General features: G+C 36.2%; 2 protein-coding genes across 7 annotated transcripts; one reads left to right on the forward strand and one right to left on the reverse strand.

Annotated features, from left to right (window-relative positions):
• The first annotated feature begins 422 nt into the window (after window positions 1-422).
• On the forward strand, window positions 423-13,066 carry LOC110687978 (calcium-transporting ATPase 9, plasma membrane-type-like). Of its 5 annotated transcripts, XM_021864635.1 has the most exons (35): window positions 423-710; window positions 1,093-1,414; window positions 3,507-3,623; window positions 3,730-3,769; window positions 3,862-3,977; window positions 4,055-4,186; window positions 4,281-4,370; window positions 4,587-4,656; window positions 5,275-5,345; window positions 5,462-5,545; window positions 5,632-5,709; window positions 5,790-5,861; window positions 5,975-6,058; window positions 6,135-6,217; window positions 6,301-6,409; window positions 6,477-6,532; window positions 6,623-6,665; window positions 7,256-7,339; window positions 7,525-7,659; window positions 7,849-7,914; window positions 8,019-8,117; window positions 8,332-8,442; window positions 8,637-8,807; window positions 9,559-9,618; window positions 9,936-10,100; window positions 10,190-10,306; window positions 11,130-11,228; window positions 11,322-11,459; window positions 11,535-11,635; window positions 11,761-11,806; window positions 11,895-12,029; window positions 12,123-12,230; window positions 12,351-12,442; window positions 12,599-12,693; window positions 12,793-13,066. In XM_021864635.1, exons 2-35 carry the CDS (start codon window positions 1,211-1,213, stop codon window positions 12,825-12,827), a joined length of 3,306 nt encoding a protein of 1,101 aa, XP_021720327.1. In that variant the 5' UTR covers window positions 423-710; window positions 1,093-1,210; the 3' UTR covers window positions 12,828-13,066. The 5 variants fall into 5 exon arrangements, with proteins under 5 accessions (XP_021720327.1, XP_021720328.1, XP_021720329.1 ...); XM_021864636.1 differs by having other exon boundaries at window positions 423-1,414; XM_021864637.1 differs by having other exon boundaries at window positions 424-710; window positions 12,599-13,066.
• A 39-nt stretch (window positions 13,067-13,105) lies between these two features.
• On the reverse strand, window positions 13,106-17,113 carry LOC110687980 (uncharacterized protein At1g04910-like). Of its 2 annotated transcripts, none has more exons than XM_021864642.1 (6): window positions 16,611-17,113; window positions 16,196-16,334; window positions 16,013-16,077; window positions 14,836-14,921; window positions 13,879-14,455; window positions 13,106-13,660 (listed from the first exon to the last, which is right to left on the reverse strand). In XM_021864642.1, the coding sequence occupies exons 1-6, from the start codon at window positions 16,800-16,802 to the stop codon at window positions 13,382-13,384; spliced, it is 1,338 nt and encodes a 445-aa protein (XP_021720334.1). In that variant the 5' UTR covers window positions 16,803-17,113; the 3' UTR covers window positions 13,106-13,381. The 2 variants fall into 2 exon arrangements, with proteins under 2 accessions (XP_021720334.1, XP_021720333.1); XM_021864641.1 differs by having other exon boundaries at window positions 16,013-16,080.
• Window positions 17,114-25,013: the final 7,900 nt, after the last annotated feature.

A 25,013-nucleotide genomic window follows, 5' to 3' on the forward strand; every position in this document is an offset into this window, starting at 1 on the left:
ATAAGAGCTCGTGACTCGTTATTGTTATGAGTAGGCCACTCATTCAGTGACTCACTAGTCTAGTACTCAATTTTCTCTTCTATAATTCAGTTTAATTCGATTCAATTAAATTCAAGTTACAATCTTAGTCCTTGGAAAACATAAATGAGCTTCGACGTATCATGCACTCAAAAAAGCTTAGATAGTACATTTAAGGCTTTTCATAGAAAATGTGGAAAATGTAAGGTTTATATTATTCCAATCTAATTATTCATTCATACACTCCTTTTCATAATGTTCTTTATAAATTTTGTTTTTGTCAAAGTACTTTATTCCATGTTTTACAAACCACTTTTACTACGTTATTCTCTCTTACCCCACTTTCTCCCTTCTTTATCGTAGTGTTAAGAACATTAGAAAACGGAGGTATACATCTGAATTTTTCTAATCGTGTGTACCACGGGTTCTAGTACTGTACTCTACTGTATAAGAGTAATAACTTTTAAAAGGCGGGAAATTTCTACGAAAGTTACAAAAATCGACTCTACTTATATTCAACTACTTATTCCCCACTTTCTGTGTAGTGTAGCAGATTCATCCACAATCGTCATCGCATTCATCACCACTAACTTAACCAACTAATTCAAATAATCATCAAAAAATGTACTTTCAGAAAGGAACACCGAAGAAAAACCAGAGAGATTGGCGGCATAATTTTTGCTGTGTTTGCGGTAAGTTTCTTTAACAAAATACCCACTAATAAATTTTAAATTATGAATACAATGAATCTAAATTCAGCGTTTTTAATTAAGTAAAACTGTTACTATTAATAGAATTAATTACTTTTAATATGCAATTTAAAACGTGTGTTATTTCTCCTGTATTTTCTCTCCTTCAGCCATTTTACACGTTTCTCTTATCTGGGATTTTTTTGGTTTTTTTTCCGAATGATCCGATTTTATTGTTGGTTAATATTCATCCAATAATTATTTTTGGGATTTTTTTTTTTCAAATTTTTTTTGGGGTTTGTATTTTTGTTTGGTTGTTTTTGGGTTGAGTAGGGGGTGGCGGCACTGGCTCTGAACTAATTTGTTTACCCCCAAAAAATTATAGGGCGGGTGCCATCTCTCCTTGAGAAGGCTCCTTAATTTTTTTTGGGGGTTTTTTATGATTTTATTTTGTTTAGTGACAAATAAAGAAATAGTTTGAGGAAAAACAAGGGCTATTTATCATGGCGGGTGGCCTCGAGCCAACCGATAACAAGGAGATGTTGCCGCCGGGAAGTGTTGATGTTGAGGCGGGTGTTGCTTATGACAATGAACATGAATACGAGGCGGTCGAGAAGGAGGTGGAGGACGAGGACGAGTATTTTGATGACCCTTTTGATATTGCCAATACTAAGAATGCACCACCTGAATCCCTTAGGCGTTGGAGGGTATGCTTTATTTATTTATTTTTTATTTGGTGTTTAAAAAGAAATTGTTTATATGTTGTTACCCTTGTACCATGTAACATGATCTTATTTGTTTATGTGTTTGTGTTATTGTGCGTTTGATTATAATGTAATTTAAATGGATATTATATGTAAAGAGTGATGATTGGATTGTATTTAGACTATTCACTAGGAGAGGATGCCCATGTGATTTTGTTCATGGTGGGGTTCAATCAATTTTGTGGTGATTGTGATGGTTATATGAATTAAGGAAGGTAGTGTTGAAGGTGTAAAAGACTCCAACAAACAAGACAATGATCGACGACAAGGATGATTTGTTAAAAATTCTTGTAGTATTTAGAACATGTTGTTTCTTTGAAGACAATCATTGTAGCCGAGTAACCACAACCACAGGGTTCGCCTATTGTTTTCAAGAGACAACCATACGAGGCTGGATAGGCACCTACGTGGTACGGGAGGGCCAATCTATACCTCAAGGAAAAAGAGAAAGAAAAAGGTGAGAAGATCAGGAAAAAAAGATGTGGCCAGAAAAGAGAGGAGAGTGAAAAATGTCAAAAAAAAAAAAAAAAAAACATATCATTGGAGGTTTTTACAGCACTGTGGGAAGGTTTTACTTTTACTACTAGACCATTCAGGGGTACTATTTGTACTAAGTATTTAAGTTGTATCTTACAATACAATGAAATTAACCCCCCCCCCCCAAAAAAAAAAAAAAAAAAAGGTTGGCATTTTTAACCGCAATACGATAGTATGTATGATGAAATACATACCCGACAGAGAGTGGTACTTCCTCTCAATTGCTGTACACAGAAATTTGCTGGATGCCTTAAGAGGTTCAAATGTAATATTTATTCCTAACAATCAAAATATTTGGAGAAGTTGCTTATATGAAAAGGTACCTAGGTTGCCATGAAGATGATACATCGTGTACAAATATTTTTGTAAGAATCTGGGGTTTTTGCATGTGATGAGAGTTCCACATTTCGGCTTTGCATATTCTATCAACATATATATGATGCTTTGCAATCATAGAGGGAGATATTTCTGGTGTTGCAGTTGATGCATGGGTCATGAAAAGATACATCTGGTTAACAATGGTAGAAACAGATTCTTATAAAAGGTTCTTCCCTGGCTCCCGTTTCCTCAGCAATATTATTTTTGGGTTGGAGAAGTGGAGTTTGTGCTTGAGGATGGCAGTATATAACAAAAACTTATATTATTGGACTTGTTTCTAGTGAGGAGTATCTATTTGGTAGATGGAAGTGTAATGTGGTCTACTGGAGCATGAGAACTGAAATTCAGTAAATATACTTAACTTGGATGTTGATTTCCTTAAAGTGAATTGCTAATTTCGGGATCATCTAACAAATGCCGTTGTAAATAATCTTTTCTACTTTATTAAAAACATCCCTTGTATCAAGATGGCTTTGTTTATTTCATACAATTATCTTCCAAATACCTGCAGAGCTTTTTGGCTAGTGAACCCTCGATTTGGTTTTTAGCTAGAGTGGATTCTGCTTAAACACATGTATTCTATAGATTTCAAGATTTTCAGATTTCTGACATTAATCTGTTACTTGGTATTTTTGTTTTTTTTTCTGTTACTACTACACTACATTTGTTTGTGGCTTGGTATGATAATATTCCATTCATCACTCTGAGAGTCTAATGTTCTTTTAGTGATGATTATATTTCCTCAGTATGTCCTTTAAGAGGTAAGCAGGGATTATTTTTTTTGACATGATATTAGTATAGTAATGATAATTATTAAAGGCTTGAGATAAGATCAAGTTGTAGCAACAGACGTAGTGTAGTGGAGATTTTCCAACAATGTTTTCCAAGAGCTTTTAGGGTAATATCAACCATGTTGGAATAGGGATTCCAGTGACATGATTTTTGATTTTTGGCAATTGCTACTAGCTTATATTCCTTTGAATGAACATATTTATTTGATCGTGTTGTTATTCATAACACAAACTTCTTTTTATTGGGTTTCTGCCTTGTGTTACGGTGTCACAATAGATAATGAGGGTGTTTGGAACTTAAAGTTTCTGATACATTTCCCCCATTGCAGCAAGCAGCACTTGTGCTAAATGCCTCCCGTCGATTTCGCTACACCTTGGATCTAAAGAAGGATGAAGAGAAAGAGCAAAGGAGAAGAATGATAAGAGCCCATGCGCAAGTTGTGAGAGTAAGTATTACCAGACTTTTTTCCGAGATTGATGTACTTGTTTTATTGTTGTTGTTTTAATGTGATATATTTCTTACTTTTGTTGTTTCTTTTGGTGGTTCATCAGGCAGCAATGCTTTTCAAATTGGCTGGGCAACGAGATATTGGTAATCCCTTGATCCTGTGTTACACAGCCTACACTTAAAGTTTGATTCCTGTGACAGTTGCTTATTATGTTCTTTTCATGATATGTATTTAGTGCTAGACCCTTCATTGTCACCTCCAATATCAACGGGTGATTATGGAATTGGACTTGAACAACTTTCTACAATGGTCAGGGATAATAAAATTTCAGCTCTGGATGATTATGGAGGAGTAAGTAATATTATCTCTACTTCTACCCTTCATGCAATGATAATTGTCTACTGACTTTACAACATTGTGACTTTCAGGTTAAAGGGCTGGAAGATAAGCTTAGTACAAACTTAGAAACAGGAGTCTCAGGGGAGGTGGATGATATTGTAAAGCGAAAGAACTCATTTGGATCAAATACATACCCTACCAAAAAGGGAAAGGGTTTCTGGGTAATCAGTTTGTCTACTTTATGAAAACACCTCCAAAGCATTTTTCATTTTTATCAGAAATTATTCTGATTTGATAAATTCCTTGTTTTTGCAGTCTTTTCTGTGGGAATCTTGGCAAGATTTGACCCTTATTATCTTAATCATAGCTGCAGTTGTGTCACTAGCATTAGGGATTAAAACTGAGGTGAGCTTGTATTACTGGATTTCTGTAAGGGTCTTTGAACATAAATAGCTCTCTTGGAATTTTTTCTTGTACAAAAGAATCCTACTTCTGTTTCTCTAGGGAAATATGTGTTATTGACCTCCCGACAGTCATTGACTTATTAAGTAATCTACTGCTTTCCCCTTGTATTAATCTCCTCTCCAAGGCTGAAATTTTGACTCTAGTTTCTAAATGCAGGGTCTTAAGGAAGGATGGTATGATGGAGGAAGCATTGTTTTTGCAGTGTTGCTTGTCATATTTGTTACTGGTATGAATATTGCCACTAAACCTTTTTATTTTTGTTGTTAGCTGGTAGATGAGACATAATGGCAAAGAGAGACTGGAGCTGGGTTTGAGATTTCATGGCTTTGATTTAGTGTAGTTGATGTTGAAGCTTACTCTAAAATCAAGTCATTCTTGTTAAAAAAGCACCTAACTGTTGTTGGGTGCAAAAAAGTTTACAATGTTCAAAAACAAAGGTTTTAGATTGAAATAACTGGTTAGGTCTGACGTCTGAGACTTGAGTTTCTTTTCTAAGATCATTTTTGAAATTCATTTGGTGTAATAACTAGTTTATTCTTTGGAAACTTGCAAGTGGGGAAGGTAGGAGGGAGGGGAAGGAGAGGGGAGATGGATATGTATACTGTTCTGACAGCTATTTAGATATGTCTGTGCGTATCACTGGTTTCAGGCTTGCTTGTTTCGTTCATTACTATACATTATGTTTAGTCATTGCCTGCACAGTTCCAATTTTCTGGTCGTAAACTTTTTTTTTTTTTTTTGGCATTTTCTTGTCGTAAACTTGAAATTATTATCTCTTCTGCTTTAAATATATGATATGAGTAACTTCCTTTTTTTCATCAAACTTAATTTGATTTATCAACAGCCATCAGTGATTATCGACAATCTCTTCAGTTTAAAAATTTGAACGCAGAGAAAAGGAATATTCAGCTAGAGGTGTGTGATCTTTAACAAAACATACGGCACACTTTATCTTGCTTATTCCTTATACAAATCTATTGGGTTTAGATATATTTTTGCACATATCTAATTGCACAATATTGTCAATGCAGGTGATTAGAGGTGGCAGAAGGGAAAAGATCTCTATATTTGACATTGTTGTTGGTGATGTTGTGCCTCTTAAAATTGGAGACCAGGTGCACATAGTTACGTTTTCTGTTCACTTGCTGAATCTAGCATGACCCGAGAATACTAACTTGAACTTCTTATTTTGTAAACCCAGGTCCCTGCTGATGGAGTCTTCATATCTGGTCACTCCTTGGCGATTGATGAATCCAGCATGACTGGAGAAAGCAAGATTGTAAGCTGGTTAGGCTACTTTGAAATTAATTTTGGTATTGCTAAATTGATATTTTTCAAGATGTATGCCTCTTTTCACAGGTTCATAAAGACAAAAAGTCACCCTTTCTTTTAGCCGGTTGTAAAGTGGCAGATGGCTTTGGAAATATGCTGGTATGAGCTTTTTTTGTATTCATTCAGTATTCATTTGAGTCTTAATATTTGGTATGTTTTATTCTATGCTGTATTGCATTTGTTTGAGCATTAGCTACTTTTTCTGGTTTTAGATTACTGGTGTTGGAATTAATACCGAATGGGGATTGCTGATGGCAAGTATCTCTGAAGACACCGGTGAAGAAACTCCTTTGCAGGTTTTTTTTTCGTTTCCTTTTGCCTCTAGATTGTTTTCAGAAGAGTTGGGCTTTTAATAACACATATGTTAATTAGGTGCGATTAAATGGGGTGGCAACTTTTATAGGCATAGTTGGGCTTTCTGTTGCTGTAGCCGTCCTGGTCATTCTGGTGCTACGGTAAGTATTATATGCGTCATTTATTTTACTGACTAGTGGAACATCGTCCAGTGGGAGCTGTAACTTTAAGGATATTCTTGCAGATATTTTACTGGCCACACCAAAGGTCCTGATGGTAAAGTACAATTTGTTGGGGGTAAAACAAGCTTTAGTGAAGCAGTTGATGGAGTGATTGAGATTTTCACCATTGCGGTATGATTAATTCTTCTGATGTAAACCTTATATAGTGGTTCATGTTCTTGACCATCGCACATTTCAGGTCACGATTGTGGTTGTTGCAGTACCTGAAGGACTCCCCTTAGCTGTTACTTTAACGTAAGAGTGTTGTTTTTCTTTTTCCCATCTGGGTAATTTTTGTGTTGTTTTTGGTGTCTCAGTATTTATTTTTGTTATTTTTCCTGACAGCCTAGCTTACTCGATGCGCAAAATGATGGCAGATAAAGCCCTAGTATGTTTTTTTTTTTTTTTTTTTTTTTTTTTTTTTTTTTTTTTTTTTGCTTTCCTTTTTCTGCATCTTTAATTTGGGAATATACTTGTAATGTACATCCTCCCAGAAATGTGCTTAAACGTGGAAATAGAATCGCACTTTCAGTTCATGTTGTTTTGTTAACTATTTAAGATACTATTTGTGCTGTATGTATCTGCATGATATCGGATTGATATGTATTGATATCTGTATTATGTCAAAATTTTGCAATCTTAACATTTCACTGCTTTGATATTTGAAAAGGTTTTTGTTGATCGTGCTATTTGACTACCAATTAATAGAACATAACTGGAGGATGCAGACTTAGTCATTATTTGCTATAACTATAAGGATTTATTAAGCTATAATTTATAATCTATCTCTCCTAAGCCTCACGGTTATTCAAAATTTCATTGTGAAGTATTGATAAACTAGTGTATGTGTAGAAGTCTTGAGTAGCCATTTTGTTTTATTGCCATTTCAATGAGCCTTATTTGATTTTTCTATAGAATTTTCAGGTTCATTTTATCACTGTATAACATTAATATCCTTTTATTTATTTGTTTTTACAGGTACGAAGGCTTTCAGCTTGTGAAACTATGGGTTCTGCAACTACTATTTGCAGTGATAAAACTGGAACACTTACATTAAATCAGGTGAGTATTGGTTTATATTTCTGTAGCTTCATACATAATCATTGGTTTTTAGTTTTTTACTGTTTTCTATTGCAATGGGTTGAGAAGAAGCTAAGTTAAGTTCTTTATAAATCAACAAAGAGGGGAACATGTGGAGAAAGCCTTCTGTAATTGTTTAAATCGTTCGCTGATTTATTTTCTTATAGATGACTGTAGTGGAAGCCTATGCTGGTAAAAAGAAGTTGAATCCACCAAATGATGCTTCCCAGATGAAGGAGCTCTCCACTCTTGTAATCGAAGGTGTTGCAGTTAATACCACTGGTAGTGTTTTTGTTCCTAAGGTATGATGTTATTTTCTAATACTTTTTTTTTTTCTTGTTTTTGACAAGTTCGTATTCAAGTAATGGAATTCTGTTACTTTAATAAGTGCTCTTCTTTACAGAAAGGAATTCACTCATTGGTATTCTATAGTTTTTCCTCTTCCATTTGATATCTAAAATGATGTTAGCTTCTATTAATCTCTTCCACAGGAGGGTGGCAATGTAGAAGTTTCTGGATCTCCTACAGAAAAGGCTATTTTGTCCTGGGGAGTAGAGGTATATCCTTAATATATTTTAAGAATCAGTAGTTTATTTCCAAAACACGTTTATTCCCTTATATTATATATACTTATCCTTGTAAATTTGTCATATGTTCAAAGATGGGTATGAAGTTTGATGCTGTGAGATCAGAAGCCATTATTCTCCATGTTTGCCCATTCAATTCAGAGAAAAAGCGTGGTGGAGTTGCATTGCAGCTGGTACTTGCCTCCCTGCATTTCCCTGTCATAAATTTACATTATTGGATAGATATGATGTGTGTGTTACTGACCTTGCTATCTTCTAAGTTAAAAGTACACATTGCTTTATGTGTATGATCTCCCTTATAAGAATCCGAAGTATTTACTACAATACGTATTATCTAATTAATGTTCTTATGCTGTTTTAAGTTTCAAACTTCTAATATTGTTGCAGTCCAACTCTGATGTTCATATTCACTGGAAAGGGGCAGCTGAGATGGTTCTTTCTTCATGCACACAATTTTTTGACGAGAATGGCTCTGTGAAACCGATTAAAAATGAAATGGTAATAACTACTCTTATGTAGCTTATTTAGCTGAAGATAATTTTGTTTTTAAAGATTGTGTGAAGAGTTCTCTTGGATTGAGTTGTGTAAAACCGTGTAATTGAATATTGATGCTAAGTATAGATCCTCTTTAAAATCAGCTGTTAATATTACTATTCATCTCTGGATACTTACAGTGTAAATTTTTTCCGCAGTCATTCTTTAAAGGAATCATTGATGATATGGCAGCAAAAAGTTTGCGATGTGTCGCCCTTGCCTATAGACCCTATGACAGAAATGATGTTCCAAATACCAATGAGGAGGAGCTAGAACAATGGACTCTACCAGAGGATGACCTGATTTTGGTAGCAATTGTTGGCATAAAGGTATAGATATGAATGAAGTACTCTGGTGCAGACAAAATTATATGCTAAGAAAGAGCTATTTCTAAAATTGATTTCTTCACTCACAATTGTATGCCTTCGAATAGTAGAAAGTGGCAAATAATCTATATAATGCTACCATCTGTTCTTAGACTGATGTAATCTGCGTTTAATATAATATAACGCTATCATCTGTTTCACACTATAAGACTCTGACCTGATCTACCTTTATAACACTGAATGTCAGACGAAGTATGTTTAATGTAAGATTAAAAGCATTGTGATTGCGTTTAAGTAATGTTAGAATGGAAGCAATAGCTGATCTAAGATTTAGAAAGGGAAACACCTGGGAGAAATTTGAATGTAATGTGTATATATTTTCTTCATAAGTAGCTTAAAGTTCTTATAAATTGTAGAGATGAGGATGTATTTCATTGACTCTTTACTAGTTCATGGGCAAAGGTTTCAGTGTCTTTATCAGTTATGCGATTGTTAAACATCTGATGTTATAGTTAAACTGACTGTCATACTGCTGAATGGCTGAAGGAGCAAGACTGTGACTGAGAAGATTTCCATTTTCTTGCTATACGTGAACATACAGTATTTGTTGAGGGGTGAATGGATAGTGTGATATTCTTAGAGGATAGAAACTCTTTCTTGCATTTTATTATGAATCTCAATTGAAAGAGCCTATGATTTCATAAATTTTAAACTCCGAATTTCCTTAATGTTACTGTCTAATTTTCTTGTGTAGGATCCTTGTCGGCCTGGTGTTGATGAAGCAGTGAGACTCTGCACAGCTGCTGGTGTGAAGGTACAATACTCTATGCAATTTTAATTTGTAAGCTATATTGTTAGCTTAAATGAATGATAAGATATTGTGAGTGATCAACAAAATCAACTCACTTGACTTTTTTCAAGAGAGAAAATGAGATGGGAAGCTTTTTAATGCGTTGTAAAGTCCTGCCAAAGTTGGGGAAACCATCTGTTAATAATTCTTCTTCAGCAACCCCAACGGGGTAGCTAAAACAGGCAGAAAGATTTGCACGATGCTCTCTACTAAGAAAACAACTTAAAGATTCACTACTACTTTTAGATTCAGCACTTAATTAAGTTGAATTGCAACAACAGGTCCGCATGGTAACTGGGGATAACATTCAAACCGCAAAAGCAATTGCTACAGAGTGTGGGATTCTTCCTCCAGGTGCTGATGCTACAGAACCCATTGTCATTGAAGGGAGAGCATTCCGTGCCCTTTCAGAAAAAGAACAAGAGGAAGTTGCCAAAAAAATAACAGTATGTCTGATTGGCATGAACTTTTTATCTTATTTATGACTAATCTCTTCCTTCTCAATATTCTAAGCCTTTTTCTTTCTTGTATACAGGTGATGGGAAGATCATCTCCAAATGACAAACTATTGCTTGTGCGGGCTTTACGCAAGGGAGGTGATGTTGTAGCTGTCACAGGAGATGGCACCAATGATGCCCCTGCTCTAAATGAGGTATTTTCCTGGGCTTCAAGTAAATAGTTCTCTTTGCTTATATTTCATACACAGGCTCTATTTAAAGAGGACTTGGGTTTTATTAATGTAACAAAATATGAGCTTGCTTAAAGGATTCCTTATACCCTATGGGAAAAGATGATGTTTGTTGCTTGCTTCTTTTGTTGAAACCATCCTCGCTGCTGTGATCTCATATTGGATTGAACATCTTACGAATTCACCAAAGTAAATACTCAGATGTGTATGACGGTTTCACTCTGGTTTTTTTATGTATTCCTATAATCAACGTTGTCCTACAGATTTGATAAGTGGTTTTTATTATGGCAGCTTAGATGGAAAGTTGGAATGATATAATCTGCGTGAATCTCCTTAGTTGAAAGAACGTCATTCCAGTTCTATAAGTTACAAGTTAAAATATGAAACTAAGATTTCATTACACTTATTATAACAAAATGTTACTTGTGAAGTTGTGAGGATAAGTTTATAATTCATCAACTGTTGTACAGTTGTACTACCGATACTTTGCTGAAAATACGTATCAATTATTTTAACACATCAACTATAGTGTACAACTTAATGAAGCAGTTCAAAGTAGTTTATTTCAATTTGTGATATTTATATAGCTGATCCTGTTCTCTCATTACTGTGTAAAGTCTTATCAGGAAGGCTGATTTCTTTTTTAGCTTGAAATTGATGTTAGTTCATTTTCTATGTGGTGAAGTATATATTAAGCAAATATTTTTATGATTTTACTTATAGTCATTTTTAAGCCATTCAGTCTCAAAAATTCTGCCATGGTTAGTTGATGTTACTCGTACTTTAGGCAGATATTGGTCTTTCCATGGGCATTTCTGGAACAGAAGTCGCTAAAGAAAGCTCTGACATCATTATCTTGGACGATAATTTTTCATCAGTTGTTAAGGTAGTGTAACATGTATTGCTAAGCTTTTCATGTAGTCTTTCAAGAAAAGAACCTACTGGTAGAGTAAGCAACTGAAGATTTATATGAATGCAGGTTGTACGTTGGGGACGTTCTGTGTATGCAAATATTCAAAAATTTATACAGTTCCAGCTCACAGTAAATGTTGCAGCACTTATTATTAATGTTGTCGCTGCTGTTTCCTCGGGCAGTATTCCTCTTAATGCTGTGCAGGTAGTGTCTCTTGCTCTCCTTTCTCTTGTACAAATCCCTATTATCTCTCTAAAATGTTTTATGCTGTTGATGCAGCTTTTGTGGGTAAATCTCATCATGGATACTTTGGGAGCACTTGCACTAGCCACCGAGCCACCAACTAACCAGCTCATGCGCAGAGCTCCAGTTGGCAGAAGGTTTATTATGAATTTAGACTCAGATTGATTCTTGAAAAATAATTGTATTTTTGTCTTTGATATCCTTTATTCTGCACTATCGTAAAGTTGATCTATGGTGATTATGACATCCTTTCTTTGTTTAGGGAGCCTCTGGTTACGAACGTCATGTGGAGGAATCTAATTGTACAGGTAAATATCTCTCCATCTTAAGCTCCTAGTAATTTTTAAGAAAAACGCGTGATACCAAGGTTATCACAACCTTGCTTTGGTCTTGCAGGCGCTATATCAAGTTGCTATTCTCCTTGCTTTCAACTTTGGTAGCAGCAATTTTTCTTTGTTAAAAGAAGGCAATCTTGAGCATCAGAATAAGTTGAAGAATACATTGATTTTCAATGCATTTGTTCTCTGTCAAGTAAGCTGTAAATTTCGTATTAGTAGATCTTTTCTTACTTCTCCAATCTATTCAGATGTAAACTTGGATCCTAATCTCCTTTTCATGCTGCAGTTGTTTAACGAATTCAATGCTCGTAAGCCAGATGAATTGAATGTCTTCAAGGGTATAACTAGCAATCACCTGTTCATGGGGATTATTGGAGTTACACTTGTGCTTCAGGTAGGTGGTTCTGCTGCTGTTGTAGTCACTAAATTAATTTTCGATTTTTGTACCTCCTTGCCATGTCCATCTTAGTTTCACTAGTCCTGATTCTAATAAGCTACCTTCCACCTTTAACAGATAGTTATCATAGAATTCCTTGGGAAGTTCACAACAACTGTTAGACTGAACTGGAAACTGTGGCTTCTTTCAGTTGCCATCGGCCTCTTCAGGTTGGTACCTTTTCGCTCACTAAGAGCCTAGCTAATTGCTTAACAGTTTGTTGAACTACAAGTATCAACAGATAAACACGTCTCTTGAAAGGTTGCAGTCATGCAATTAAGCAATGAGGTTCTGAATATCTAATTCTTTCTCTTAATTTTTTTCAGCTGGCCTCTGGCTGTTATTGGAAAATTCATACCAGTTCCAAAGACGCCCTTGTCCAAAATATTAAGGAAGCCATTCCAACGATTTAGAACTGCACGTAATGCGTGAAAAATTATGACTATTTTTGGTAACTTACAGTAAGAATCAAGGGGCCAAAATATTTCAATCTAAGCTTCTACCATCTGCTTTCCTGCAGTGAGCAACGATCCCTCACTACAGAAAGCCAAGTGACATTCTTGCAACCAATTGTTTTAGGAGGAAGGCAAGTACGAGCATAACTCAAACTCCCATTCCTACAACAAGTCTAGCAACATTTGTGCTGATGTTACTGATATTATCTGTAAAAACAACAGACAACTGAGCAAAGTGTAAATGCAAAGATGGCAGTATATTACTATTTGACTGGTATAGTTTCTTTTTGTTTGAATTTTGATTGATATAATTCAAGAATTGGTGTTATTCTTTTCTTACAAAAGTTTTAATTTTGACTTAGCAAGGGCACAAAAAAGTTGGCATGTCATAAAGCCACAAACTGAATCAAACTAACATGTTGAAATCACACTGTTTACAAATCACTACAATACAACTTAAATAAATATATTACAAGCTGTATCTCTAAAGATCACATAACCTCGAGTTTTCCTGAGGTTATCCTGAATTTAAGTATGAAAAATCACTCAACCATTGACTAATCAAAATGGTTTGACTCACCTGTTTTATCAGAATTCTGAACACTGTTACGAAAGGTATGGCCACTATTTTTTGTCTCTGGTTCTGAAAAACTATCAGCAGAAACATGAATAAGCCAAGTGGTTCTGCTTGGTGACATAATGAGAAAGGTAGTTATCCGGGGAAGCAGAAGAACCAGGTATATCGGCTGGAACGAGAATTTGTGTTTTGCCAGAAGAGATCCTCTTCCCGGCAACATTGGCATAGAATAGGCCAGAAATGGCTGGTACAAAAACATCGCTTTCGGAACAGATGTAGTAATCGATAACTTCTTCTAGTGTTGGGGCTTCTGGATTAAGGAATTGGTCCTTTTTATCCATAGGCATTATTCCTTCCTGCAACAATTGGCAACGGTAAATGCTAGTTAGATCAAATTTGCATACTACCTACATTGTTCGCATTGCGAAGAATAGTACGGAGTACTATGTTTTGATATGCATTGATGAGAGGTCTTGATTTAGTGGTTTCAGTTGGAAATGTTGGTTACGTACTACAGGGCCGTTGTACTTAATAAGTTAATATTGCCAAAAATAAGAGAATACCAAGAAGTTACCTTTGTGTAAGTTCTGGGAAAGAGCTCCTTTAGTGCGTCCAGACTGCTGTCCCATCTTGATTGTGTCAAATAGATTGTGGTATCCTTACCAAAACCGATTTTTCTTAAAAACGTAGCAATTTCACCGGCATTAAAACAACTTTTTGTTGCAGAACCACTTTTATCCTTGCAGCCCTTCTTTTCTAACACATCAACCCTCAAATCCACAGCCAGAAAGTGGCCGTCTGACTTTCGACTCAATGTTCTCAATCGCTCCATCATTGAGTCCACGACACCACGAACTTCTGGTTGCAACTCTAAAGTCCCAAACATTGCCATGCATGCAGCAGCATCAATTTCAGTTTTTGTTTTATCTTTTTTCATATTTACTGATGGAAAATAAGTAGCTAGCCTGATGTTGCCCTTTTCTTTGAACACTGGTTCAATATTTTCGGCAATGTGTTCTTTGGTAACACGATTAGGAACCTTCACAACAGCAAGTTTTTTTGTTGATATTGAAGGAGGTTGCTTCACTACCCTGACCACCCCCTCCAAGCTAGTTGTAAATTTCTGAGAATCATAGACGTCATCAAAATCCCTGCAATTGGAATGGTTGAAAAGTCAATTACTGTACATAAATATAAAAAAGGCTACACTTCTGCTAGATTTCCATACTTTTCCCGTATTAAATTAATCGTGCATGAGGAATAATACACAGCCGAAAAGTGCAATTTGCCACTTCGAAAGCTATTCATTTCAATGTTTTTTCCTCCTTTTCTTTGTGCAATGATAAAATACTGCATACCTCAATTCCACATTTCTGGTTTCCAAGGTACTACAGAGTATAATGAAATGGAAAACAGAACAAAAAAATGCAGCACAATGGAAAGGAAGAGCCTGTATGACATTGATATCGTCAACGGCATGAAAGAATATAACTGCACAAAACGAGTTATGTTACAAGATCTGATCACCAACCTCTTGTCCCCCAACTTGCTTCCCCTAATATCAGGAACCACAAGAGTTGCACCAAGGTTTCTTGCCACTACCACTGCATCAGCAATCTGTGTCAAAGGAAATTTTACTGCATGAGACCCAATCAATCATCGTGATTTATGCAACATAATAATGTCTGAAATGGTGAATGTATGTTGGCAGACTTTGCCCTACTCTAATTACATATCAACTCACAAAACCTCAACTGACACGTGAAACTGAAGAGAAGCATGGAAATCTTGCATGTTTCCAATTAAACCAACTAACAACCTAAATACAGGTTTCTGGCTGCAATCATGTGATTCTTCAGGCATGTCATTATGTCAATATGAGTGATCCAACACTCAAAAATCTTAATGCTACACCACTGTGGCAAATTCCGATTACAAGGCTGGTAACAGAAGCACATCATAGGCTTATAATAAGTAGAAAGCTACGTTTAAAGAGTAGTGGGATATTCTGGACCTAGATATCCTACTAAACACAATCAGGAGCAGTTCCGATTCTAACGAGTGTGCATGACAGCATAAATCTACAAGTTTTGTAACACAGTTCAGAGACACGAACAACAGTAAGGGTAATAACGATTACCCAGCAGAATTCTGCTACAGTTAGTGACTTGGTGGTGTTGGGAATTTACAAGTTTTAAACCAAGAATAAATAGAAAGATGATAGAGACCATAGGCCTAAGTGACAAATTGACATTCCAAGGTTTAATTAGCTGATTTCGACTGGAAAAAAAAAAATCGCTTTTTCACCAATGTGTATTGATGGTGATTTTCCCAAAACTTCAGATGGCAGCAAAAGCTACCAAACTTAAGATTAATTGAGCTACCCCAACAAGATTCTAGGACAAATTCATGTACATGACAAGACATTTAACTCTCAAGCAAGGAAACTCTTCTTTTTATAATTCTATTATATTCCATACTGCAAGAAGAAAGTAATGAGATTGATCAAAATTATTGATCAGTCAACATCCAAACTAAAACATAATTTAGAGAATAGAGATTATAGTATACAATAATTAAATACATAAATCACCTACCAATTTAAGGGCAAAATTAATTGCAATTTCAACAAGAGCTTTATGACATCATTAATTGCAATTTCAAGAACTTTGAAAATAAATAAAAGGAGGTGGAATCTGGTTAGTCACCTGTGAGACATGGTATTCTGGACCATCTGTCAAGGAGAAAGTAACATATCCCTCAGATTGGTCTCCTTCTAAGAAAAAAAAGAAGAAATTAATATTATGACATCATAATTCCATTTTTCTGAGATCCAAAAATTAAATCAAATTCATAAATTTTTGAAGGTTGCAGAGTTCAGAAATTAATACCCAAACTTGGTTGGGCCCAACAAGGTTTAAGCTCAGGAGCATCTTCCTTCCATAGACCACTGCTATCAACTTCAACAGCAGATTGTTCTGCATACTTGGATCCTTCAAATTGGGTTTTTGAAGGTGATGACATCCTCACCTTTATAATATAAAAAAGTGCAAATATAAAAGATCTCAATAATTCTATTAATCTACCAAAAACCAAATTAAACTAGTACATTAGGCTTAAAAACTCTACTCATTATTAGCATACAATGTATAGATGTCTACTAGCTTAGTTGGTTTAAGTCTCGGGTGGTACCCAAGATGTGGGATTGAATCATGTCTATAGAACAGAAATCTGACACTATTAAAGGATAATTAGAAAAATCCATCAAGTAAAAATCACAATTAAATTAAAATTTGAAAAACCCACCTGAGAATTGGAATGAAAATGGTCTCTTCTGATCATATGAGCAAGCATAACAAACATGGTGACAGTAAGAAACCCAGCAAGAATCTGTCTTGGATCCACCATAATACTTGAGATCCAATTTCCAAACCCAAAAAGACAATTTGATGATTCCTTCTTTTTATTTCTTGGATAATCTCTCTCAGATCTCTGCATTTTCTAAATCTGTAAAAATCAAACAACAAAAAAACCCAACAAAACCCAGAAATAAAGATTGCAACTTTATGCAAAATTTCAGCAGAAAAACATTGGAATTCAATGTGTTAATGAATGGATTAATTGGTTGCTTTGAAATTGAAATGAATGATGAAAATGAGGAGAGAGGAAATGGTAGGGAAGAAGTTGAGTTAAGTAGAGTAGAGCAGGTGAGGTGGGAGCAGAAGAAGAAGGATGAGCAAAAGAGTGAGTGAAGTAAGACTTTGAAGAAAGACCACCACCGACACCTCAACAATATATACAACAACTTGTTTTGTTTGTTTGTTTATTTAATCTACTGCTCACGTTATTTGTAAATTGTAAACATACAATACTGTTAGTCTATGACTATATCCTGGCGCCTTTGTCGCCGATTCTAACCAAATTTAAATCTCTATTATATACTCGGGTTATATTTTTTTGCTTTACTTTTATCTCACAAATTTTAACTTTACCTACAATTCTGCAAATAGGGTCCTAAATTTTTTTTGGTGGGGTTTTGACATAAATTGTGGTTACAATTGTAAATGTTTTAAAACCTTATACGAGCAAGTGTATTTAATGATGTTCGCTAAATCTCCTGAGTATTAGATATCATAGTCCAAGTCTCTCTCGCAAACCTAATTAAGGTATGTTTATGCAAATACTAATTAAGAAACTACAATAAGTGGGATTATTAGTGCATTTAGATTGGGTTAAAAAGTCGTAATCATGAATGTGGATTGCAAACAAAAAAAAAAAAAAATTAACCTTCACGGAATTTCATGGAAATCATTGACATCGATTGTGTAAAAATCAAGATTTCAAGTACACCATTTTCTGTTTTTTACTGCTTTACTTTTGGTAAATAAAGGGTAATCTTTTTCCTTTTTTAATTTTGTTTTTTCTTTTGTATTTTCCTTTTCTTTTTTGGGGTGTGATACTGTATTTTTTTTCTCTTCTTGAGCTTAAATGTCCTTTAAATTGTACTTTATGCAGCATAAGGCGTAACACTTTAGCCCATTTTATTCTGCTTCCCTGACATCAGAGACAAGTAAATATACTGCTCAAAATTGTATGCATGTGTTAAACGTTACGAAGTATTTTACTTAAGTACTCCGTATAATAAGATTAAATGACTAATAATACCCTCATTTAGAGCTTAATAGATTTTAAAGCAATTTTATGATTCCGTGATTTCATCAGCGAAATATTGTTTTATTTATCCTAACTTGTCTCTATGCTTTTGAAGTTGCATATTACAATAATACGTCAATGGAGTACGAAAGTGATGTACATTTAACTTTTGTACAACAAATCAATTTTAATTCGACGAACTTTTATATAAAATATGTATGAAAATTTTAATTATGATTTATAGGTTATATACTACTCTGTAGTATTTATAATTAACAATTAAACCTTTTTCTTTAATTTTTTTTTATCGATATTGTGACAAGCCTAAGGGCCTATTCTCTTCAACTTATTTTTAGTTCAGTTCAGTTCACTTCATTTCAGTTCCTAATTTCCTTCTCTCATAAAATATTCAGTTCAGTTCAGTTCAGTAAATCAGAACAAACCCTAAATCAAGCAGAATCATCAAGCATACTTGTCCTCGCTACCTAGACACTTAGAAGAAAATAAATAAAGGCTACCGCATGTCTGCATAACGTAGTAGATACCAAATGAATTTTGTAACATACTTAGCCTTTTAATTGGAAAATTTAAAGGTATGATAAGTATTATTAGAGGATCAAAGACAATGTCACAAATGAATTGAAGGCTGAACATAAAAACTTTCACATGAAGATAACTAGGGGTGGGACTTCGGTCAGGCGGTTCAGTTTGACCTCGGTTTGAGTCGGTTTCGGTTTGAAAAGGTTCAGGTTGAAACGGTTTTATTTAGCTGACGGGTCGATTCGGTTCGGTTTTGATTAGTCACGGGTCGGTTTGGTATCGGTTTATTTCTTTACGGTTTAAATTCGGTTAGGGTCATAAGCGGGTCGGTTTATAAACGGTTCGGATCATGCCGGTTTGGTTTGAAACGGGTCGGTGTAGGGGCGGGTTTACCCAGGTCAATGTCGGTTCGATTTATAAACGGTACGAATCATGTCAGTTCGGTTTGAAATGGGCCAGTTTAGGGGCGGGTTTACCCGGGTCAATGTCGATTCAGTTTATAAACGGTTTGTGTCATGATTGGATCGATTTGAAACGGGTCGGTTCATGGACGGTTTTACCCGGTCAATGTTAATTCAGTTTATAAGCGGTTTGGGTCATGATTGTTTTAAAGATCGCGTCATGACCATGGTTTAATGAGTTGATACTTAGAATACGATAAATCGATAATTAAGAATTACAAGTATTCAATTAGATCGATCAACAAGTGTTTTAAGTTTTAATGATCAGATATGTTTATCGATTATACGTACATACCAATGACTCAATGAGGCAATGATAGTATGATACCAATCGTACATTCGTACCTTATATTATTATTTGTTACATATACAGATACACATATAATGATATACATATACATTAACAATGTCGTATTGAATCAATTTCAATTTCCAAACATTTGCATTTCTTATAATAAATAAGTTATACGAGGTTAAATGGATTAGTTTGTTACTTTATTTAGATTATTAACTCAAGCAGCCTGATAGGCTAAATGGACAAAAGTCACTAAAGTGGTGATGAAATCATTATGCAGTACTAATGTACAAATATACAACGATTAGATTGAATGCCCATGAAAAACAACGGTTAGATTTCATTAAAAACTAAACCTACCAAACTAAACCCTAATCTACTCATACTCTTTAGTCTCTATTATTTATTAATTATTATTACTTTATTAGTTATTACTTATTAGTTTATTACATATACAGTCACAGACTCACAAATATATACATACATATAGAGATGTCAGATATTGATATACATTAACTATGTCGTATTGAACCAATTTTAATTTTGAAACATTTGCATTTCTTACAATTTATAAGTAATAACTTACATACTACATTATATAGTTTGTTGGATTAGTTTGTTGTTGTATTACCTACCAAACTAAACCCTAGTCTACTCATACTCTCTAGTCCCTATTATTTATTAATTATTATAACTTTATTAGTTATTACTTATTAGTTTATTACTTATACAGTCACAGACTCACAGATATATACATATAGAGATGTCATATATTGATATACATTAACTATGTCGTATTGAATCAATTTCAATTTTGAAACATTTGCGTTTCTTACAATTTATAAGTAATACTACGTAACTTACATACTACATTATATAGATAGTTTGTTGGATTAGTTTGTTGCTGTATTTATATTATTAACCCAAACAGCCTAAAAGGCTAAATGGACGAAAGTCACGAAAGTGACGAAACCATTATATAGTACAATTGTAAAAATGACAACGAAGTAAGGATCGTTTAAAGCTCAATTACGGTAAACTATAAACTGCAATTTTCTCGATAATAATAATAATAGTAGTAGTAGTAGTACTAGGAGTAGTAGTAGTACTAGTAGTAGTAATAGTAATAATAATAGTAGTAGTAGTAGTAATAATAATAATTATAATAATAATAATGTTCCCTCAAAATAATAATAATAATAATAATAATAATAATAATAATAATAATAATAATAATAAATAATTAATAATTATATATTTAAAAAAAAAACTGTCCAAATGACCTCGAAAAAAACAAAAAAAATCTGGACCGTTAGATTTAGATCAACATTCTGGATGCTTTGTTACTACCACAAAAAAAAAAAAAAAAAAGGAAATGAACGGTGAGATGCTGAGATTGAAACATGGACGGTTAGATCTAAGGAAACAAATAAAACCTAAACCTAGAAAAAACAAAGTAACCCTAAATCAGTAAATCCCTAATCCACTCAAACGGCGCCCCTCTCCTTCTGCCTCTGAATCTCTCTCTCTCTCTCTCTCTCTCCCTTTTCATCTGAATCTTTTACACTCATCACTCCCGTTGCCTCTTAATCTCTCTCTCCCTCTGCCTCTGAATCTCTCATTGTCTCATACAAATCTGAACGGTGAACGACAAACGGCGAACGGTGCCCCTTCAATCTCTTTATTTTATTTTGTAAGTCCGATCCTGATTTATCGGAATTTTATTTTGTTAGAAACTTAATTTTGAGTCTGTTTGTTTTAAAAAAATTTTGAGTCTCTTATTTTTTTGCAATTTATTTTCAGTTTGTGAATGTAAGATCTGTCATCTGTATTTAACTTCTGATTTTTTTTTTTTTTTTTTTTTTTTTGTAGATCTGTGACTAACTTTCTCACGTTTTTTCTGTTAAGGTATGTTTTTTTCATTTATCCTAAGTTTGATATCATCAATAAAAGGCTTCATTATGAACAATTGTAAAGCCAAAGTCAACAATTGTAATGGTGGTGTGTAACAAACACCAATTCGGTATAATATAACCAACCCATGCATGCAGCAAAAACACAATGGTAAGTAACGAATGGGTAAATTTGGGTTTAATAACCCTAGGATTCCGACAACTTAGATGTTAAGTTCGTGATTGAAACTATCTCTTAGGGGGCGTTTGGTTCGCAGAGTGGTATGAGTTTGGAATTAGGAATGGGATTAAGGTGGTATCGGGTTAGAACTCGATACTTAATACCATGTGTTTGGTTCAATTCCGAAAAAGAATCTCTCACTATTCTCTCCTTTTATTTGATACATAAGGGAATGAAATGGGCCAAACATACCTCCCCCCAAGGTTTCTAAACGCCATACCTCATGGGTTTGAGGTATGGGTTTAAAATTCATACTTTTGACAACCAAACATATGGTATGAGTTTTAGTCATTCTAAACCCATACCTCATACCTATATTCCGTGAACCAAACGCCCCCTTATAGCTCTTGACTATCAACACAACAACATAATTCCAAAATAGTTATATAATTGAACCAAACTCATTCTAAACCTATTGGTAGGCCATTTATGCTTCCAAAGCAACTTTTATGACCTGAGGGATGCCCCCCCACAATTACTTTAATTTTGAAAAGAAAAAAAATCCCAAAATTGATTTGAAAGCGTGGATTATAGTCTTCAATTTTAGAAATTTTTTTACTTTTCATTGCCTGAAAATGAAAGAGGTCGAAAGTTTCCCACAAACCCCATGAGACATTGGGAGGCCATTTGGGTGTTTGAAACCATCTACTTTGCTTTTAAATTATCAATTTAGCCAATCACATATACGTCGCCCTTCGTTAACCCAAAGCCACCAAGAGCCTCAATGTGACCGACTGGTGGGCATATTTGGTTTCAAACAACATTATATGACCCAAAATGCATCTCCTACCATCACTTGAGTTTTCAACACCAAGTCTAACATGGGCCAATTTCGTGATAGCCTTCAAATTTGACTTTTAGAGATTATTTATGGATCTAATAATGTTACACATTAAGGTGCTTATGACAGTTCCCAAAAGGCCTTGGGAAGCCTACTTGGTGGTTGAAATCATCTAATTTATGCCTTAGCCCACCCATCGTTCTCATGTCTTAAGATACATTGTCTTATGTTGTTTGGCATTGACTTGGCCTTATCTTCCCTTGCCTTGGCCCTAAGGTAAGCCAAGATGTTACCTTCAAGTACCAAAAATAAGTCTTGTTTAGAAATGAGGTGTTTTTATGCTTTGTCCTCATGCACATGTCTTGTGCACATGTGGACATGCCTCTTGAACACGACCCTTGCACATGATTTGCCTTGACTTGGGCAACCCTTGTGCCCTGGTAAGCCTTGGTTTGGGCGGCGATAGCAACACCTAGGCCTTGTCGTGGACGTGGACATGGGCATGACCTAGGGTAGCGGCAATAGCAACCCATTACCTTAGCCCTCCGTTAAACTTAGTACAAAGTACTTTTTTTTTAGCACTAAAGGCACAATCATGTAGCTAAATATAGGTGTTTTTGGGAATTGGGGTCTAGGGAGGAATGAATCAAAGCGAATTATACTTCAAAATAATAGGAAGAGCCAATGTCAAAGATCAAAAGGCAACGTCACTATGAACGCTTGGTTCCCACAAGCCAACTAGTTATCCCTATAATAACTTCTCTAGCACCTCTAGCTTAAATTCAACATGTCTAAAGGATCATTATGTTACACTTTCACGATTTGTATTTGTTTCGGGGTTTTCTGATGTCCTGCGGGAGAGTTACAATTCCGAGACTGGAACCGGACGCCTGTACCTGCAAAACAAACGGATACTCCGGATGATTGGAGATCCGCCTCCGACGGTCAAGTTAGTACTTGATTAAGGAGTAATTAATGCGGAAATTAAAGTGATTTGGTCTCTCTAGGTGAGAGTGTTTAATGTGTGTAATCTGCGTTCCCTCCCTTAATGAGGATTAAGGGAGGTATTTATAACCTCGGGAAACGTGCCAATCTAGGTTTAGGTTAACCTTGGGCTGATTGGGCTTCCCTCGGAAGTTGGGCCTAGGTGACCGGCTTCTCCATTAGGCATGGAGTATGCCACGTGTCATGACATAATAAGTCCAGGGTGGACGAATAAGCGTGTGCCACGTGGCAAGCCCTGAGAGGTCCAACTGGGGGACACTTGGCAGGACCTGATTGGCCCACGTGGCGCATTCCGATTGGTGGGAGCAAAATCCACTAATCATTTGCCCCTCACAGGTGGCACGTGACTGGTCACGTGTTACCTGTGACAGGTGTCGCCCTGTAACAGGCGACGGCCTGCTACAGGTGTCACTCGGCGAGAGGCCGAGAGATTCTCCCGCCAAAATTTTGAATTCTGGAAATGACCCTTCGCCTTCTCACTTTGCCTATATAAAGGAGTGTTGACTTCGGTCATTTTCACACTTGAAAACTTTGTGAGAGAACATTCGGACCCCTGAACTTGCTCTGACATTTTGGACCCTTTCTGCCTACCGCCTGCTCTGACAAGCCGACTGCAAAGGATTTTCAGAACTTCATCAATCGTCACTCGTTCAGGTAACCGTCGGTTCTCTTACTCTTAATTTTCTCTTTACTTTATTCTTTTTTGAAATGGCACCACGGAAGCACACGACACGACCTAGGTTAGTGATCAGCCGGTCATCGGGGACGGCTGAATCTAGGACTAGGAGTGTCGCCTGCCCTTTTCTGGACCCATCTTTGCCCTTTATACAAAGTCCGACTGTATCTGTGTCTATGCAGAGCATGATGGCCAGAACAAAAAAGACTGCCAGGATCTCAAACTCAGACGGCTCCTCCCACAGGGTGCCGATTAGTGAAACATCTGACCAGGCGCCAGATGTGGAAGTGAAACAAAGCGGCTTGAAAGCCGGCAGTTCTGAGGGAGGAGTCAAAGTGACCCCTTCCCATTTTACAGTTGACAATTCTACATTCTCTCCTGCTCCTTTGAAAGGAGAGGAGGCGGGCCCCTCCGGGAGAGGGGAGGAGTCGTCCTCTTCGGACTCGTCAGAGGACGAATCCGAGTCTAGCTCTTCTAGCCATGCTTCTCTGGACACAGAAGAGAAAAACAGTCGCCTACAAGAGGCGAGGCTTTCTCACGCAGTTGAGAAGGGGGACGATTGGGCGGAGCCATCCGCCTCTCACCGAGAGCAAAATACCCCCTACTACTGCACGGTACCTCGGGGCCGGATCACGGCCATGCAAGAGAAAGTGGGGAGCTTTATCGCAAACCACACAATGGGCCCCGGCTTTTTAGTGTTCGTGCCGGATCCAGAAGACACAGTCGTCTGGCCGGCTGGTACCAGTTATGATGGCGCCTGCTTTGGCTGCTACGAGGCGGCCATCAAGGCTGGGTTGCGCTTCCCACTACATCCGGCTGTTCAACGGATCTTGGATGGGTATGAGCTGGGGTTATGGCAGTTAGCCCCGAACTCCTGGGTCAACGTACTCGGCTATGTGGCCGGGTGCGAACTGCACGGGGTGGAGCCGAGCTTCGAGGCTTTCGCCCACATGAACTACCTCAGCCGGACCCCTAAGGCAGGCGGTACCGGCTGGTATCAATTGACGAGCCACAGGGGCTACCTCATGACGAGAGGTAAAGCAAACAAATGGAAGGACTGGCGGAGCACCTTCCTTATCATTGAGAGTTCAGACACAGAGCTGAACAAGCGCTTCAACAGGTGGAACAGGAATCTGCCCCTTCTTGCAGGCGGCCGCAGCATGCC

Source organism: Chenopodium quinoa, unplaced genomic scaffold, assembly GCF_001683475.1.
Source record: "Chenopodium quinoa cultivar QQ74 unplaced genomic scaffold, ASM168347v1, whole genome shotgun sequence".
In the NCBI taxonomy this organism is placed as follows: domain Eukaryota; kingdom Viridiplantae; phylum Streptophyta; class Magnoliopsida; order Caryophyllales; family Amaranthaceae; genus Chenopodium; species Chenopodium quinoa.